Raw genomic sequence first — 19,984 nt, 5'->3', positions numbered from 1 at the left:
TATTACCTTTTTCCATTATCCTGTGCTCTGCAACCATTCCTGACACCGTAATTAATGTTTCGGCAATGCTACGGGGGGAGGTTGGAGCATAACACATTGGTCTATAGAATAAGGGCTATTAAAAGAGCATTTTGGCAGCTAAAAGGGGAGTTTGCTATATGGTTAAAAAGAGACAGAAGAGCAGGGAGCGGAGCACTGGAGTGTTATTTTGGTATAATGTGGTGCAAATTATCATGTCTTGTGAATTATGTGCGCAATATGTTTAGCTATAATTTAAGAACATGACACGTCTCGTTTTTTTTTTATTTTATTAAATACAGGTGTATGTAGGTACGCCCAGGAATATCTCTTATTACATAGGGGGTGGGAGGTAGAACTTTAAATAAATTACTAACAATAAAAAATATCAGAATTGGTCTCCAAACACTGCATTACATCCGATGCTGACGAAGGTTCCCATTCCCATATGATCTGAAATAAAACAAAATTTGTAAATGTGAAAAAATAACCTGTGTACATGTTCACTAAGGTTCATCCTGGGAGCAGTGTAAGTCTCCTTAGTAACAGTGTCTCCCCAATACCCTTTTACAGTTTAAGACCATTATTACATATGGGGAAGGTATCTGCATTTATAAAGAATAGGTGTGTCATGAGCAAAAAGGAACAAAACCTCCTGATAGCACATATACCAATTATACAGTATGCAGTATTATAGAGATCAGATATGAAAGGAATGCAGAGCAGAAGTTTGGTTGGACACGTGACACTGGAATTGGTTCAAAACTACTCATAAACAGCAAACACTGGTCAGTCTGGACAGCATAATCAGCCAGAAAACAGGTCAATATGGGTAGATGTCTTGCCCTTGCATTTGAGTTCAGAAATTCCATTCTAGGGCAGGTGTCTGATCAAAGCTCATTTGTATTAGTCTATGATGTCAGCTAATCAAAAGGCATTGATTATCTAGCTGCTAAAACAAATTCTTGGGTCTAGAAATTAGAAGGACAGATAAAAAGATTGCAGGAGGGTGTCTGAAAAATTATTTTGTTCGATGTTCGTGTTGCTACCAGTACAATGCTAAAGTAATACCAGCAGCAACTCTGTATTTTTCAAATAGAAACTCAACAGGTTACTCATATTAGAGGTCCTGTGGTTTGCGGGAAGAAGTTGAAGCATTGCATATTGTTCTTTAAAAGCCTGGTTTATTCTGCATTGTCAAATCTTTATGTCAATCTACTATCTCCTTCTATTAGCATGATCCCTGTTGACACATGAGTCAGTAATAAAGAATACAGAGTTGTATTATTTGTGTGCTTTCAAAAAGGATTACTGTAGGTGAGGACCCATTCTTCCTTACTACATAAAGAAGTCTCTGGTAAACAAGGAATTTATTCCCCATTACCCAACAAAGACTGTAAGGCTTAAGTAGTGTCTGTATAGTACTAACCTTCCTTCATGCTCCAGACTGCTGCCTTGTGCTGCTCGATTTGGACCAGCCTGTGCCAAGTACGATGTAGAAATATTTGTTGGCGCTCTGAGCTGCCTAAAAGCAATTTCAGCATTCACGCTGCGGGGATTATTCTTGGATTTCTTGTCTGAAACATAAAACAGTCTATTCAGCCTGCAATCAATTGTCAAACAACAACCCGCTTGTCATTTCCCAAAGCGAAATATTGCTATTGAACAAAAAAATAAAAAAGGAAACAAAAACATAAAATGAATACATACATTGTGTTACAAAATTCCAATGTATAACTTATTGGTGAATTTAATTGTACTGTGTTCCAGTAAACACAGTACAATCCTATAAATCCCTGGTAACCAATCAAATGTCAGCTTTTTTTCAACTTCACTTAACTAGTAGTAATCAAAAACATTGCTAAAGAATAACAAATATTTTTCTTTGTTCAAATGTTAGAAATCAGTCTTATTATGTGCAGAGCGCATTATAAATATAACTGAGATACATTTACAGAAATGTTTTATGTAACAAAGCTGTAGTACAATCATAATTAGATTTATATACGAACACGTTTTACCTGTCATCCTGTATTCTTCTTACAGTTTAACCAGTTTCAATTTTTGTTTGAGGTCTATGTTTTATTGACACGTTTACATCTTATTGCTGTCATTTTTATTTGCATGCATAGGTACCTATATCAGGATGATATGCTTTTATTTGTAACACTTTCCATGTCCAGGTAAACAAATAAATACACAGATGAAAAACATCTGCTTTACTTGTCTTTCTGTCTATAGAGCCCTGAAGTGTAAGTACCTAGATTTGCCTTGAAGTCAGCCAAATGAAGTCCAGAATAGCTCAATCTGGGAGAGAGAGATCTAGTACAAGGGGTCAGTGAGCTGTTCTGTAGTATTAGAGAACGCAGAGTAACAGATAAACTGGTCATAGTTGCTGCTTTTCCTCTCACTGTTCAGGCCTAGCTTGTGGAAATGTCTTCAAGCTTTAAATAAATGCAGCAGAAAAATTCATGCCTTTCCTTTTAGACAGGTCTGTAATAGGACATAGATACAGACCTGTCTAAAATGAAAGACCTGATCTTTTTCTGATGTGTTGAAGTAATGCGCTTCCAGACATTGCGCCTTGCCCCACTCTGATCTCTCCACCTATGTAAGGCAATCTTAGGTACTTGCATTGTTTGCTTTATATATATATATATATATATATATATATATATATATATATATATATATATATTTATTTACTGTGTATATATATATATATATATATATATATATATATATATATATATTATTTAATGATGTATGAGTGCATACAGAGCTGAAATACATTGTGTCTTATCTTATATGCAAGACCATTGGAGCTCTCTGTTGTTTGCTATTTATTAACAATCATTATTTTTTAATACAGTCTTACAAAGTTTAATAAAGTACCTGTTGTTTACGACATCTTTGAACAATAACATTTACAAGAAAATTCACAGTTTGAAATGAGCCATTAGGGCTAGGTTCAGACCTGCCTCTGAGTTGTGCGTTCCCGAGCAGCTACCTGCGTTTGTCACCTTGCCAGCCATTCAAACACCCTCACCGCAGCGTTGATTCTTTAAGAACCAGCATCTGCACATTTGACAGCTGGTGGTAGTGCGCGGTACTAGTTCTGCTCACTGCCACTCCTATTCATTTTCTATGGGGCTGTTGCAGCGAAATGCCACCATGTAAATGCAGCCATCGCTGTACGTGAAGAGAGAAAGTGATTGCTAAGAGGCTGATTACTAGCACTCAGATACAACAAAAGATTCCAAAAATTTGTTTACTAGTATTTTTTGTATGGCAGTCATTTTCGATACACAGTGATTTAGCAAAATAATTTGATTCAGTTCAGATTTACTTGTAGTTTAAAGCTCAGTCACAACCAGTAGGACATGGAATGACTCAAATTTAAATGTATTTTACCTATTGCTGAGTAGGGAGATTTTTATTGTGCGGAAAAGCAATTAAAAATCTCTAAAAAATGGACAGTACACAGTACTACATACTACAGTAAACTGAAGCTGAAGTGTACCCTATATGAAAAAAGTTTGGGGGCTGCCATTGCTAGATCTCTTCTAGAAATGCTGGCTGCCAGGCCATGTTTGGCTTAAATACTTTTTAGTCACAGACCTGAACTAGACAGCTACAGATAAGTATCAGAATGCAAAATAGATGTAGAGATCTTGCTGTACTAATACAATACTCTTTATAATTCAATAGCTTTTGTTTAAAAAACAAATCCCTGAAAATATTTCAATGTCTTCTCTCTATATTGGTTTTGGGTCAGAGACCTAAATGGCGCCACTCAAAAAATACTCCCAAAGGAGCAGCTGACAATGACAGCTTTCATACTCTTCTTTTGAGAGTCATATATGGCCATCTTTAAACAAGTTTACCTTAACCGACATTTGATCTGAAAACTATCTTAGTGCTGACTTCTAAAATGCTGTCATATCTGTTATGTAAAAGTGAACTGGATTCTGTGTTCAAGCAGCAAAAATGACAATGCATATTTATTTGCAGAGAAAAGAAAGTGCATACGTATGGCACTCAGCAACAAGCATCAGCAAAAAAAAAAAAAGAAAACAAATTGTGTTCATGTGATATTGAAATTGTTAAGTGTTGCAAGTGACACAAAAAAATAAGCCCCAGGACTCAAATATAGAAGGCAGAACCCTGCTAGCTCTGTACCTGACACAAACAATTCCCCAAGTACTGTTCTTCTGGTACCTGCTGCTCTGAAAGCCATGTTTATTCAGCTCCCCTACCGGCTGTGTGTATGTGAAACACACTGGAAAGCATTGTGTGTGTATAGCACACTCCATGTCTGTGTTGATGAAGCATCTATAAAAACACATTTTCATTAATACCCAGCAAGGCTGTTTTGGATGTCTGCTTAATTGCTGCAGGCTGACATCTTTGTCCTTCTTTAATTGCTGCTGATTGACATTTTTGTTTCTAAGCATTAAGCATACGTTTAGAAATTAGTCTCTGTGATTTTAATACAGGGTGCTTAAAAGAAAAAGCTATGTTTAGGTTTGCTCAATTATGTCAACAACTCTTGGCACAAAATAATTTGAGCAGAAATTAGCACTTAAGAGCGACCCAGCTCAGCGTTGAGCCAGCCGCAGGGCTTCGAGTGAGTTGCTGGAATGAAAGCCTGAATTAGTGCCATGATTACGATTTGCCATGTTTAACATCCATTAACATATGTGTGGTATACGAATGCTTGAATGTGATTTCGAAAAAAAAAAGACATGGACTGAATGGTATGCTGTTTACTTACATTTATTTGAGTCATTTGGAAGGAAGTCATCCTGTCCATTATTTAAATGGAGATCTGGACTAGCAAAGTGGTGCAAACCTCCTGGCAGACAGACATTTGTAATGCGTAATGGTGGGGGTTTGGTTATGATGAATGTGGAGACTGGATGCACTGTTTCCAAGACAGGATTTGGACTGGATAATGCCTAGGCCAGATCACAGGAAAAAAACATTAATATTATACAGTATTTATATAGTGCCAACATATTACGGAGCCCTTTACAAAGTCTATAGTCATGTCACTAGCTGTCCCTCAAAGGGGCTGATATTCTAATGTCTCTACCATAGTCATATGTCTTTAATACAGTCAAAGGTCAACTTTGGGGGGGGGACCAATTAAACCTAACTGTACGTTTTTGGAATGTGGGAGAACCTAGAGTTCCCTGGACCAGGGAAGTAGCGCTAGCTTTGCTATGGGTAGATTGCCTAAATGTTTGCCTTGATCCAGTATGGCACACATATATCACAGTTCTCCTCTGCCCTAATATTCCACAATTTACTTTAAGTTTCATCAACCCCTCTATCTGTGTTACCAAATGATAATAATATTTTTCCCTATAATTTTATATGCCTGTGCTAAGGTAAATGTCTTAAGTACCTAAATACTAAACAAAATGTAATGCCAAAATAAATAATATTTATCAATCAACTTCTTTTAGCAAATCACACATTTTTACGCTTTTCATTTTTTCCACCATTGACTCGCTTTGCAGGTCCATACATTCAGTTACAACACATTTCAGGGGAACTGATCACAGGTGATCAGTTAATCACAAGCCTGAACAGGGCAAAGATAGCTCCATAACACCCAGCAGCTGCTATTTCATGCAGATTTGATTAAGGCGTGAATGAAGGGAGTATCTTCATTCAGAGTCATCAGTTGAACATATATTTTTTTTACTAATTGAAGGGTCATTGCCCTCCTTACTTTTAGTTCAGACTTTTTCTGATATACAGTTTATCCTGTACACATTACAAACAAAGGATTCCCAGAATACTATAGGTTAGAGACAGAACAACAATTGTTACCTCCTTTTCCTGATTCCATTAATCAGATTGAAACTTCAGACTAAAGCTGCGTACACACGTCAGATTTTTCTCGCCCGATAATCGGCATCGGCCAGATATCGGGCGAGAATCTGGCGTGTGTACAGTCTGCGTCGTTCATCGTCCGTGGATCTGTCCTGGCGGATCCACAAACGATGAACGACGACCGATCCTAATGCAAGGGAAGGGGGAGAGCGCGCAGCAGGGTGCCGCTCCGTCGCTCTCCCCCTCCCCTCTCCATAGAGCAGAACGGTGCTGTACATACATGCATCGTGCAGTCCTTTGTCGTTGGAAAGGATCGTGAAAGATCCTTTCCAACAACAAAAATTGCAAGTGTGTACGCAGCTTAAGCCATTCAATAGGTAATAAGTAATTGTAGAGTTAAATATATGAAAAAGTGCTAAGTAAAATTTACAGTTCAGTCTGTGTGAACAGCAGGCTTTTTTTCAATGGACTATAAACTGAAAAAGATGAAGAAAAAAGCAGAGAGCTCCATCTTCTGGATGGGTACAATATTGCAGGGATCACTGAGGCTGTAATGTAAAGCCTAACCATGATAGGGAAGATTTGCACTGAACGTCACCAGTTAACAATGGAACCATGGCTTTCAGATTTGGAAAAATATGTATCTGTAGCCCGAATAGGAAAAAAAATCATCAGAATGTTTGGTATATGATAAATGCACATAAAATAAGAATCTTTACTTGTTGTTCCAGCAAATACATCTCAGCCCTTGTTCTCTCCTCATTGGTAACAGCAACGCCATCTAGTATCTGCAGGTGCTGCAGACGAAGAACAATCAGCTGGCGATGGAACATTTTGCGAGATATCTAAATGAAAGAAAATACAGAATTTTTTATTTTTTGGGATAATATAATCAAATAGATCCTAGTTACATTATTACAAAGAGAAGAAGGTATAAAGTCACGGTAGTTGGAGGCTTACACAAACCTTATGACTGTAATCACTGCCAAATTACCAGATTACCACCAAATGAACAGATTATATATCACTAAGTTAACCTTTAAATAGTTTTTTCCTTGGGGAGAAAGCAGCAGGGCACCTCTTGCTCCTCTTCTCCCCTCACTTCTCTATAAAACAAAACAGCAATGTCTGTATAGGGCTTATTCATTATACTTTCTCTAAAAGTGAACAAATGCCTTAAGAGACAATTACGGAGCGTCTGTACAGAGCGTTAGATGAATATGTAATTTAAAAGTGAACCTGTGCACACTAAACTTTTTTACAGTTTCTGTAAAGCAGCTGAAGCAAATTAAAACAAGCCTTCTTTCATCTCTGTAGCTATAAGTAGCATTAGAGCCACCAACATTTTATTCCTTCCAATTAATAAATCAAACATATGGCAGGTGTTTCTAAGCTGTTGTGATACTCAAGAATTATTTACTCTACAATACAAGCAGCTAGAATGAATAGTGATGGTTTGGCTTAAAGCTTTTTCTATCCATGGTCCATGATCCAGGCAGATATGCTGTTGTGTCAAGAGACAAACTGCATCATATAATACATTTTTATTTTTATTATTATTACACAGTATTATTTCGGCAATACAATCAGTAGTAGCACTCCAACTATGCCTAGGGCTCCAGAAAAGACTTCTGAAGAAGGTCCCCAGCACTTGCATAGCTGTAATTCTACCACTGATTCAAAACATATTAGCTTCAGAAATCGTATTCCTTCCAAAGGATTAAGAAAATATTTTTAACAGAGGACACTTACTGGATTTCCAGACACAGATAGTTCTAACAGTGTTGGGATAACCTCCAGCTTTTCTACTTCAGAAATTTCCTGGTGAAAAAAAAATATATTATAATAATATTATTGAAAAAATAATTGTATTTTAGTTAATTGTGTTTTTGTTAATTGAAGTTTTTGCAGTTGTATGATACAAATTTTAATGTAAATTAAACAGAATGTAACTGGTGCTATTTTATAATGATCACTGACTCTCAGAGCAATATAAGGACCTAAAATGCAAATATTTGCATGTATTTAAAAATAAACATATTTTCTCTAGTTTTGTTTCTGTCACAGTTACAGTTTTTGATTATTTCACCAGGGTTATGCAATGTGGCAATTTTGGATACCCATAGGAGAACATTTATCAAGCAAATTAGTGATACAATTAGTGCAAATCAGGCTACTTCATATTAGGCAGCATAATAAAACTAAGCAGCAGTTTCTGTGTGTATTTTTGACCCCTGCACATAAAATCTTGACCAATCACTGATCCAATAAGCAATCTTGATAAAATAGAAATTCACTCTAAAACAGGAGGACAATGAGTAACTGGTAAGGGGAAGGTTTTATTCCGCCCCAATGCTACTTTAGAGAAGCTGAGGAAGGCATTTAGGAATGATGTGGAACTCACTGGGCCTGATTTATTAAAGTGTTTCAAAGCTGAAGAAGATACACTCATCAGTGAATCTGGGTGATCCCAGAAACCTGGAATGGATTTTTTAAAAAGTAATTTGCTATTTGTTATCAATTGTTTTCAATCCTGGACCAGATCTATTCCAGAATTTATGGTTCACTGATGAAAATGTATCTTTTCCAGCCTTGGAAAGCTTTATTAAATCAGACACACTGCCCCTGATTCATCAAGCAGAATCGGATTATCGGTCGCGCATTCGTATTCGCGATCCGAAATCGTACGCCATCGCGCTATATTGCTTATTATTGTGAAGGCAGGAATCCGGCTGGCAGTGAGGCGAGTGTACGCGCACACTCGAGTCCGGACCGCGGTAAACCGCGATCGATGGCCGCGCGTACTTTCGCGCTTCCAGCAAGCGCGGATTTTATTGATGAATCAGGGGCACTGTCTCAATGCTCCTGTTTGCCACTTACTTTGTTAAGCAGAGTTCTTAAATCTTTTAACTAACAAGAAAAAAAATCAGCTTTACAGTATTTAACATATTTACAAAATTGAAACCAAAATGTGTTGTGTTGGCAAATTAGAAACCCATAACAAAATCACAGATCATACATATGGCTATATTTTACCTGAATTTTATTGAAGCCAATAAACAGTTTCTTGAGCTTCATAAGATGAAGCAGGTTGCTAATGTCTCTTAGTCTATTTTCTTCTAGCTGCAGAGACACTAGAGAACTCTGCTTGGCAAATGAAGTTTCAGTAATAAGTTTAATACGGTTATGGTCCAGGACAAGCTCTTGGAGAAACTGTAAACCTTCAAGCCCTTCCACTTGGCTGATCTCATTTCCTGATGTGAGAAAGCAAAGGACAATAGATCCCTGATTACTAGGGATTATTACAGAATTATACCTGCACAATCAGTTTAATTCCCTTTTTATATTTAAAGGGCAATGCTGATGTTGTGACATGTTTGATAATGAAAGCTAATGCAGAAAAATCTGTGATTACAATGTAATACCTTTCCTAATACTTTGTGTTTTTACATACTTTTTTATTTCCAGGAAATACATCAGGAAATGCACAATAAGGTAATTCTGTGGGAAATGTTATGAAAGCGTACAAATGTCTTCAACTTCAACTTCAGACCAAAGATCAGCCCAAATTTCAGCACTACAAAACCTTGAATGGGCTCCATTTCCTGCACCATTAGAACTCAGAAGAAGCCCCATTTCCTGCACCTTAAGACTTCATGTTTGCCCCAATTCCAGTATCATCATACCTTAGATCATCTCCATCAGCTTCAGGTCTAATAATACTCTCAATTCCTGCACATTCAGACCTCAAATAAACCCTTATTTCTGCTCCAATTCCTGCAACTTCATACCTCACATAAGCCCAAATCATGCATGTCTAGACTTACCCTTAATTCCTGCACCAAAAGACCATAGATTAACCCCAATTTATGTATCTACAGACCACAGATTTGCCCTAATTCCCCCAGAAATGCAGGGGTTTTACCTGCTGCCACTTGCATATCCTAAATTGCAGACAGTTCTATGCTGGTACTGGGAGGAAGGCCAGCACCTGAACATCAACTATGTTAGGTGGAGTTCTATAAAACATAATAGACCTGTGTGAGCTGCGTATGTAAATGGGCAGGCCAGGCTTTATAATTGACAGCCTAGTAAGCAGTTAATTACAGCCCATGGCAAAGGTACTTTATTAGTGGAACACAAGGGGCCCAGTGGAGGATACTCTGGAAGGCCAGTTTAAGCCTGCACGCATGCTACATGATGATCCAGGTACCACTGAAAACTATATTGCATTCCTGTCTTGGCATGCATGCTTTAGGTTGCCAATCCCTGTATTATGGAGGTTTTCCTTTACTTCCACTTATGGAGATTAAACAAGAAGTGAGAGGAATTGCCTAAGAAGTGAAGGAAAGTCTAATCATTTATCAAAAACTTAGAACAAAAGTTACTATACATACACTTCAAAATATTTCAAATACAAGGAGCAGCTTGTTATCAAAAATGCATGTTTATGTTTTGAAGGTTTTTTTTATAGTTTGTAGTTACACAGGGGGCAATTATATACTTCTGCACAATAGTTTCAGCATTACTGTTCCTTTTCATATTCAGGTTTATGTTTTTTCTGGCCTACTGAAACAGTTGTTGAGCTATGAATGATTGCAGTTAAACAGACAGCTCCATCTGGTGGGTATTCTACAAATTTCCATATTCAATGCAACAAAAAATATTGAAGTACAAGTACAAATAGAGTGAAAGAGTCCCACCAGAAGTTGCTTTTACTGCTTTCTAACCAAACCAAGTAAATTATTGTTCCCCTGCACATGCGGAAGTAAATTACATGAAAACACATGAAATACATTTTCCTCTTTGAGGACCAACAGCTAACTGTCAGTAACAGCTGTTGTCTCCACCATGCACCTACTGCAAATACATTACCCATTAAACAATGCATAGAGTTTTTTTTATATTAAACTCTTTGAATCACATGACCATCACACCTCATTATATAAAATTGCTCGACAACCTATTCCAAAGTCATGTGCATGAAGTCTCCCACACCCAAACCCATCCCTCCACTCTCCTTACTGGCTACAACAGCCTTCACTCTTTTTAGGAAGTTTTCTACATAAATTCTTAGTGTATAAGTAGTTATGTCCACAATGGTTTTAATTTTACCCTGCAGAAAGAGGGACTTCAAATTCCTTAGTCTACTGAGCTGCAGTTGAGGCAAATTACTGATTCCATTATAGCCGAGGTGAAGAACTTCTAAGCTTGGCATTATAGGGGTCAGTGTCTCGCTGAATAATATATCCCTGTAAGGTAAAAAAAATATATATATTATGGCCCGTTTTATACAGAAAAGCCAAAGTATTGCATAATCCCATAATACATCTTATAGTGTATCTTTAGCCATTTTTTTGTTGGTTGCAGTGGGGAATAATTGGATCCACTGGAAGTTTATATTGCTCTCTCACATCTTATCCCAGGACAAGAGTTTTGTTTGTATTGCTATCCAAGTCAAATTTGAAGACTTTCCCTAACTTCCCTTCTGTGAGAAAACTTTATTACCAAAACAGAAAAAGAGAGGATTTCTTACCTAAAGAGTCTTCTCTTGGTCACCCTGTTCAAAGTTTTGGGTATTAGTGTTACACCAATTTGCTATAAAAGTCAGACCTAAAAATTCTGACTTACTACTATTATTTAGGTGATGACATAACAAAAAAATTATTTTTAAATGGCAATTGCTAATTAGTTGTATTGCGGTTTTTACTAATCTACAGTTTCTGGAACCCCTGCAGTAAGTATCACACATGCACATTACAGTAAAAGCACAACCAGGGAGCCCCACATTACCATGTAGAAGTATTACATAATGGAAACAAGACCAAGCACTGACAAGTTACCTGTTAGCCTTGCCCTGCTGCCCGTATCCACTGGAGTTGACTTTTTGGTGCAGTATCTGCCTGTTTGTTAAGTGATTCTGTGACTTTTGTTTGGGCAGAATTGACTCGATGTGATTGTAATTTAGATACAAATACTAGAGAAAAAGAAAAAAAAACTTTTTAACATGGAATAAGCCAATTTTATGTGATGTTAGCTGGGTGTAACTGGCCCAATGTGACTTAATGAAATAATAAATGTCCTGCTTTCTATCAAACTGAGCATATAGCTCAACACCGTATTATTTAGCATACATGACCTATGTAATAAACTAGGCATTACAGCCTGAGTCATAGCTAACAGTACATTCTGTCTGTACTTAATAAACTATCATTTGGAAAAACATGGCACATGGAGTTCAAAATAATATGTTGGAAAACTATTTTTCATCACATCACTGAAACATCAACTTTATGTTCACAGTAATATAATATTATCAGCTACTCCACCTCTGCAATGAGGACAAAATATTATTATGCTGAATATTCACTTGTTCCTCTCCAGACTAACGACAAGGTAAAATAACAGGAACCTCACCAACTAGCAACCTTAGACTAATCAATGATAGCAACAAAACCCTGACTTAACCTTTGCCCAAGCAAAACTTAAAACAGTAGCCTGAATAACAACCCAGAATCATGGCCCCACACCCACCGAATAATCTTCAAATCCCCACTGATGATCCAAAATTGAAACTCTACCCCCTGTACTACTGGCAAAATGCTGCTTTCCCCTGGACTAAACATACATAACCCATATCCCCACCAAAATGATATCATGTGACTACCCTTTGGAATAAAACCCCTCACCAACCACTATTATAGATTGATGGCCAACAACAACCATCTTCCTCCCATACGTTTCCTAATCCAAGATCTTCCACCAAAATGAAGTTATGTGACCGTACCCTAGACAGATGATAGACAACCAATTCCCTCACTATACAGCTAATTCATAATCTCCTCCAACCAAAATCCAAATCCATGACCACCTCCAGAAAATGACCCACTAAGCTTTCCAGACTGGTCATCACCTCTTTGTCACCATCTAAAATTTTAAATATTAACAAAAAGGCCCCTATGACTGAGGATTTTTACCTGCAAACCTTTGTACACATTTATTTCTTTTTTTAATCATTTATTGCTTTTATTATAGAATACTTGTTTTATTATTTTTCCATACAGAAAGAGCATAGCATTTATTAATTTGTATTTAATTTTTTATACATGTATTCCACACACCCCCACATGAACATTTTGTTTTAGAACACCCATTCCCTCACTTTGTTGTAACACATATATTTATTATATTTCATTTTTTTTTTTACATTTGTACTGTTCAGGAAATGGACACATTTGCATTGGTATTATATATAATCAGATAAGGGAAAAGGTTTTGTTTTCATAATATCTGTCTAAACATTCTACTCTATGAGGGGGGTGTCAATATGAAATATAAATATATGCTTGATTACGTTTAATGGAACACAAATGAATCCGCCAACATCCCTCTCATTATTGTAAATATATACATTAAGTCAGATTGAAATGTGCTGTCTTGTATTATTCATGGTGCACTTAACTACAGAGTTGGGCTCGATGGATATACATATTCTACATTAATATTACTTATTTATAGTGATGCCAGTCGTACCGCTGAGATGTCTTTTTCCAGAGCTGTGCTATTATTAGACTGTGCAAAATCTTCTATTTTACATTTAACTCTTTTCAAACAGCCAGTGGATTTGGTGTCTCTGCTCTTCTATTTCCGGGTGATGATTACATGAGTGAGTACATTCCACATTATGCATATTTTGTTTGAAAATCATATTGCCAATACTTATCAGAAAATATAGAAAATTCAGCATTATACAATGATATCTATTAATAAATCCATTCCTCATAGAACTGTATACACAGATGATAATATAAAACAGAAAGAGGATTGAATTTAAATGATTATATAGACTATTGTTTCATTTTAAAGGGACTATTAGTTTATAACTCTTATTTCAGGTATTACAATATGTTGGGGGGGCTGAACCACATATATCTCATCTCTCTGCCAGACTTTCTAGATATCTCCTTCCTTCCCCTCTATTTTTTCCATGTCACAGTCTCACTCTTCCTGACACATTCCTTATAATGCAGACAAAATGAACTTCGGGCAAATATAAATAAGTTAAATGAATGCAGCTTTATATTAATTTATACATCAGAGAAAAAGCTTTGATCAGCTGCCACCAGCTTTTTCCCCCCCATACCTCCTCACACAACAGACGATTCTTCCTAATACTTAGAAGTACCTCTCAACTAATCCAAAGGATCTTCTTTGGAATACCCTTCCCTATTCCTTACACTGCTCACAAGATCCAACACATATCTTCAGAGGTTGAAGATATATAAAAAAATAAAACCGCAGCAAGTGTACATATTTAAATCATAGATACCTCCATCTACTAGAACTGGATTAATTAATAATTATTACATCATTAAGATAGCCATCCAAAATTTCCAATCGAGTCATTTCCCCCTTTTCGTGACATTTTCTAGGTTGAATGTACTCTTCCAACTTCTTCTCTTTAGGTCAATCAATATACCAAGGTCTCGGCAATCCCCTGAGGAAGCCCGTTTAGGGTGAAACGCGTTGGGGGAGACCATAAGTACAGTACTGACCAACATCTTGGACTCTTTAGTGAGAGTATTTTATAAAATTGTGGTTAAACATTACCATGGCCTCTTTTACCAATTATGTTTCTAAGAAGTATATGTTTTAGTAACTGAAATAAAAGGTTTTATGTCATGCTAGACTTATTTTCTGCCATAAAGAGCCGCTATCTTTCCACTTTTTCTTTTTGTACTATTGGCTCGGCAACCACTCTAGTGGTATTTTCTATCCTTATCACTGCGGGATTGACTTCCTCTCCTTCTTAACCCTTCATTTATACATCATTAAATGTATTGTATTGTAAATGTGAGCAGTGAAAGTGCCTGAATTTGACTTGGGTTCTGCCACTTGAAATCTCAGCAGGGATTAGAGAGGGATAGGGTGAAGCAGCACGAGAGACATGTGACAGAGACTTAAAGCGAAACTTAATGGAAAACAAAAAAATGACACTTACCTTTAAACCTGCAGGTCTCTTGATGGCGCTGGTCCTTCCTGAGTTTGGGTTCCGTGTCCTCCTAGAATTCCTCTTCAACCGGGTGCTGGGGAAGCGCCGGGAGCCTCCATCTTTGTTCTTCACTTCCTTCTTCTTCCTTGGTCTTCTTGGCACGTCACCCAATCTCGCACTGCTCAGGTGCAAGATCGGGTGACTAGTCCCCTGTAAAGGGGGAAAAAAAGAGAGACGATCTCACTGCGCTTGTGTGAGATCAGCATCTCTTTCCCTAATAGAAAAAATGCCGCTTCTGAGCATGTCCAAGATTAGGGCATGCGCAGACGGAGCACCCAGAGCCTCCCGGGATACCTTCGTCACGCATTCCGAAAGGCTCCTTCTGCGCCGAGACGATCAAGACTGAAAGGGGAGGTGCAGTAGTTTTTTTTTTAAGTGTGTTGTAAATAAATAACATTTTCCCTTTACATATAAGGTTTGTCTACACTTTTATGTAAAGTGAAAATTTTGAGTTTAGGTACGCTTACAGCTGTAATCATGTATTTATTCCTATTTTACAGGGGCTATGGCTGTAGGATGGACCAGACCTGACCTTTGCCCTCCCTCCCAGGTCAGTGCCAAGTGATAGAGCTCAATAAACTGAATTGTATCTGTATATTTAGCTGTTTGCCTGAATTTAGCTTTAAAACTCTAAGAGTGTTATTTATTTAATCAACAAGTTTATATTAAAGCTAGGTAGCTTCACCCTAGTTCATGTCATGAGAGAAAAGTTTAGGCTGCAATTGCCTTTGTGAAAAAATACATTTGAATTTTGGCTGTGATGCTAATGCTTTGAATTCCGTGCTGCTTTAAATACAGAAGTCTGCATAAAAATATAATTTAATATATATAATAAGCTCTTTATATATATATATAATAAGCATTAGTAAAACTGAATGATCCAGCAAACCTGGAATTGATCTGGTCCAGGACTAGGACCAGGCTAACAAATAGCAAATTAATTTTAGGAAATCCATTCCAGATTTGCTGGATCACCCAGGTTCACAGATGAAAGTGTATAATTTATAGCCTTAGAGTGCTTTAATAAATCAAGCCCTATATATACTCAATAAACCGATCTGAATATAAACCAGTGTAGGTTAAACAGATAACCTACACTGACTCCCGTATAAACGTAGGGAACAAGATGTGGTTGTTACTGTGCACATTCAAGTAATCAACAGAAATGCCAATAAATTTAACATGAATGAATACTTCCATGGTGTGTTATTTATAAAACATATCATATTGACTCAGACTTCAGATCTTTTTTCTAATCTTGTTTACAGGATACAGTATTCAGTACCTTCAAATTAGTTATGATGGGTCATTTATTCCTTTATAAATATTTGTACAATATTGTTGGCCACCAGTAGATGGCGCAACATCCTTATGTAAAAAGAAAGCAAGTTTGTTAAACACTTCACACAAGGGTAAAACGCCATCTATTGTTGTATAAACCAAGGATTTATCTTTAAATTTCTGTACTTTGTAGTCTTCCTAGTTTTGGATGATAGTATTACACTTACATATAATGTACAATTTTCATTTTAGATTTAGCGACTTTTAAAGGTATTGTAGTCAATGGCATCAAGATGAGGTCACAGCAACGCTCCTTCTGTGTGCACTCGCATTCTAACCCGAAAGAAAATACATGGGGGTCTATTTATATGGCAGTGAATCTGACACTTAGTGAAACATTCCCTGATAGGGAATCCTCTAGGTTGATGTGTTTCAATGATAGTAATTGATTTACCACCAGGAAAATTTTCAGTGTATGTCAGATTCACAGCTTTCAGAAAAGACCCCATACGATAGTTTGCTGTGCTGTAAAGATAAATATTAGCTCTGCCCATCCACATTTTATGTTGTAGATCCATTTTTATAAGTATTTTCCTTTGCAGGGTTTTCTCACTTTGCCACAAGTTTAGCAGTGGGATTCCTCCACTCTACAATAGTATGGTAACCAGACTGCTTGAAAGCCTGTAGCCATATGCATCCAGTTTATATATGCCTGGAACTAATTAATTTTTAATGAACTAACAAGCTGCAGTGTTGATAATGCAAAGGCATGAAACCAAGGGAGCAATCACCATACTTCAGCAGGCCTCCCTGACCAGGCAGCTCCTGAAGAGGTAAAGCTACCTGCTTGTCATTTATTCATAAAGGAAGAATATGTACACTAAATAGCCTTCATTTTTAAAAAAAATATTTGTTATGCGGTCCTAGGAACACACTGAGCATTCCAAACATCAATGTCAGAAAGGAATTTAAGTGGGACATGACTTGTATGATAATCAGACCCCTTTATCCATGTCTTCTATAGCAGGAGCTGGATTCTAAAATCCTTATAAATTTTTTAAATGAAAATACAAATGGAAAGATAGAGAGAGGACGCAGGTTGCAAAAAATATTAGCAATAAACAATTCATTTTTCAATCTAACCTTTATGTGGGGCAGGAAAATCAAACCACTAAATGATGTAAGATTGTTGTTTTCTAAATTCACTGTGTGTATTCCCTTAAACTGGTCAGCTGGAACAAGGTCAACGGATCTAGAAACAAGAAAGTAAATTTATAGTATTACATTAAATTTGTAACGATTTGACAACAGCTATACAACAAGTATGTAAGAATGAAGTTGTAAACAGCTTTCCAATGTTATGGTACAGCAAAAGGGCAGGAAAAATTATTAGGTATAGGAATGCTGACATTTATGGCAAAGGTAAGTTTTTCTTTTAACGTATACCCAAATACACATTTTCATGTATTTGTACACACTTACAGCACCCACATTAATAAGGTAACAAAAGAAAATCTATCAGAAAAAATATCAAATGCAGTCCAATATATAGATAATCCTGCTTTGTTTTTAAGTGGAACTAAACATTTGAAATAATACATTGTGAGGAGACAGGTTCTTTATTAAGGAGCATGTACAGCCCAGTGTACAACCCCAGGTGTCACAGCACTAGCATGCAATATCCAGAGTAATCAAGATTTTAAATATGTTTGGGATAAATGTAATTAGCTAACAAATGGGAAGGATGAACAGATGGGGAACTGATTGGTAAAACTTGATCATTAACAAAATCCTACTTGCGTATTGGATATTGGCAGTTAATATGTAAATATTAGCAAAACCTTATTCAGAAAAACATAAAAAAATCTAATGTGCAAAAAATACCATTTATATTACCTAATAGAAGATGATTTCCAGTTTAGCTCTTGCAGTTCTGAAAAGTTTTGATGTCCAAACTTTTCGACAATCATATCTGAACTGAGTCTTCCACCAAAAACATCCTTTGCATTTTCACTCTCTAGCTGGTCCTTTCGAAGTAAAAAAAAAAAAAAAGTATTGTATATAGTAGAAAAATGCTTAGGAGAAATAAAAGCATTCCTGATTTTATGTATTATAGAAAAGAGGGGTTGGGAAACTTTGTGTGTTTTTAAAGCTGTTTGTACCCCACTGACAACCTCTCTCTTTGTTCTGGTGACCACTATCACTGAAACTGTGATCAAATGTTCAAAATGCCAACAGAACTAAAGGTAGGGTACAATCTTCTTTAGCGAAACCTATTCTGATAACTGTTAACAGGGGATGACTTATAATCTACTTAATCTAAAAGCGCCCTTTTCACTTTTTTAAAGTTTGGGATTGGACCATTTATATGGCAGAAATTTTCCTCAATCATACATAACACTAGATCAAGTTATTTTTATTGTCCCTTGTAGGCTAAGGGGGACGCAGACTGATCAGGCCAGAACAGGGCAATACATTAATAAATTGCAACCAATAATATTTTAGCATACACTAATCTGGCCACTAAAAGGTGAATTTCGATTCTCATGATTCATGCAATGATTCTTTTTTCTTTAAACACTCTAGCATGATGAGATTCTGCCAGGCGTTCACATAATTGAATATAGATCCAAAGAACAACAGTATGTTTTTGTTTAATAAAAACTGAATGTATAAAAAGTATTGTAAAAAAAAAAAAATTAGTGTCCTATAGCACATAACACAAAACATACAGTTTATTTTATTCATTTGTGTCCTGTTTATAGTTACTTACCACTGCAGATCCATCCAGAGCTTTTAGTGATGAAAGATGAAAAATAACAAACAATCGATAGTTGTCATTCTTCTTGGAGATTGGATTACAACACAAATCCAAAATCACAAGATTGCTTAAACCCTGTTAAAAAAAATGGACAATAGAATTTAAGAGGCCATTGCAATATCCTGTATAATAAATACAATTAAATTGGTGTAATGTATTGTGTTTCTAGAGAACCATAAATAACAAATAACTGGCACCAGATACATTTTCTTCCAGCTACTTTTTATCCCCTGCTACCAAAAACCCTAATAGTCTATGAATTTAAAAAACCAAGCATGAAAAGTCACTATCTGTACATTCAAAAGCACTGCCTCCTCACGGGCGAGTGTTCTTTTAAACACAGCCATTTCTTGTTTTTTATTTGTGTCATTTGTCACACCTACAGAGAATCATTGATGTACCTTAAGGTGGTAGATCTCTTGGTTGCTACTGATTTGATTATTGCTCAGGCAGAGTTCTATCAATGTGTGGTTTTTCTGTAGTCCTGCCAGCGAGTTGATTTTATTGTTCTCAGCAGAAAGGAAATGCAGATGAGGCAGATTATCCATAACAATCTTATCAAAGCTTGCAAGCTGATTGTCATTTATGGAGAGACGTCGGAGTTTGACTAGCTTTGAAAGACCTGAAAAAATGTTTTATTATAACACTCTGTTCTAGAAGCACATGCATTTATAACACTGCATTCTGTTCTTGTCCAAAAGTAAGACTCTTAGTAAAAATGTTATACCATACATCTGTGACTGCTACAGTAGCTGAGTCTGTGGAGGTTCTTATTTATCCAGACCATTGAATAGCTAGTAATAATAAGTCACATTCAACTTAACTTTTTCTTAAAGACATTTTACCAAAAAGTAATATGTAAGCATAATATTAGGCGTCAGTATCAGAGTCAGGAAAAACTACTGTGTTTTGTTCCAGACATTTAGAATTAGAGAAGCCACTTGGATATGTAATGAAATATGGTT

The 19,984-nt window shown here is 36.4% G+C and overlaps 1 protein-coding gene across 3 annotated transcripts in view; it reads right to left on the bottom strand.

The window, feature by feature from the left end:
• Window positions 1-230: 230 nt before the first annotated feature.
• Window positions 231-19,984, bottom strand: part of LRRC9 (leucine rich repeat containing 9) — a 64,874-nt gene continuing 45,120 nt past the window's right edge. For 2 of the 3 annotated variants that reach the window (XM_072428119.1, XM_072428118.1), the window contains exons 22-33: window positions 19,421-19,641; window positions 18,972-19,094; window positions 18,095-18,225; window positions 17,342-17,450; window positions 11,709-11,842; window positions 10,981-11,117; window positions 8,902-9,119; window positions 7,618-7,686; window positions 6,585-6,710; window positions 4,796-4,979; window positions 1,448-1,595; window positions 231-471 (exon numbers count right to left, since the gene is read on the bottom strand). In XM_072428119.1, coding sequence (XP_072284220.1) covers window positions 432-471; window positions 1,448-1,595; window positions 4,796-4,979; window positions 6,585-6,710; window positions 7,618-7,686; window positions 8,902-9,119; window positions 10,981-11,117; window positions 11,709-11,842; window positions 17,342-17,450; window positions 18,095-18,225; window positions 18,972-19,094; window positions 19,421-19,641 — 1,640 coding nt within the window. In that variant the 3' untranslated portion in view covers window positions 231-431. The remainder of the gene's footprint in view (window positions 472-1,447; window positions 1,596-4,795; window positions 4,980-6,584; window positions 6,711-7,617; window positions 7,687-8,901; window positions 9,120-10,980; window positions 11,118-11,708; window positions 11,843-17,341; window positions 17,451-18,094; window positions 18,226-18,971; window positions 19,095-19,420; window positions 19,642-19,984) is intronic. The other variant, XM_072428121.1, reaches the window with a different exon arrangement.

The sequence above is a fragment of the Pyxicephalus adspersus genome, chromosome 12 (genome assembly GCF_032062135.1).
Source record: "Pyxicephalus adspersus chromosome 12, UCB_Pads_2.0, whole genome shotgun sequence".
In the NCBI taxonomy this organism is placed as follows: Eukaryota; Metazoa; Chordata; class Amphibia; order Anura; family Pyxicephalidae; genus Pyxicephalus; species Pyxicephalus adspersus.
This window is presented reverse-complemented; position numbering and strand designations above follow the sequence as displayed.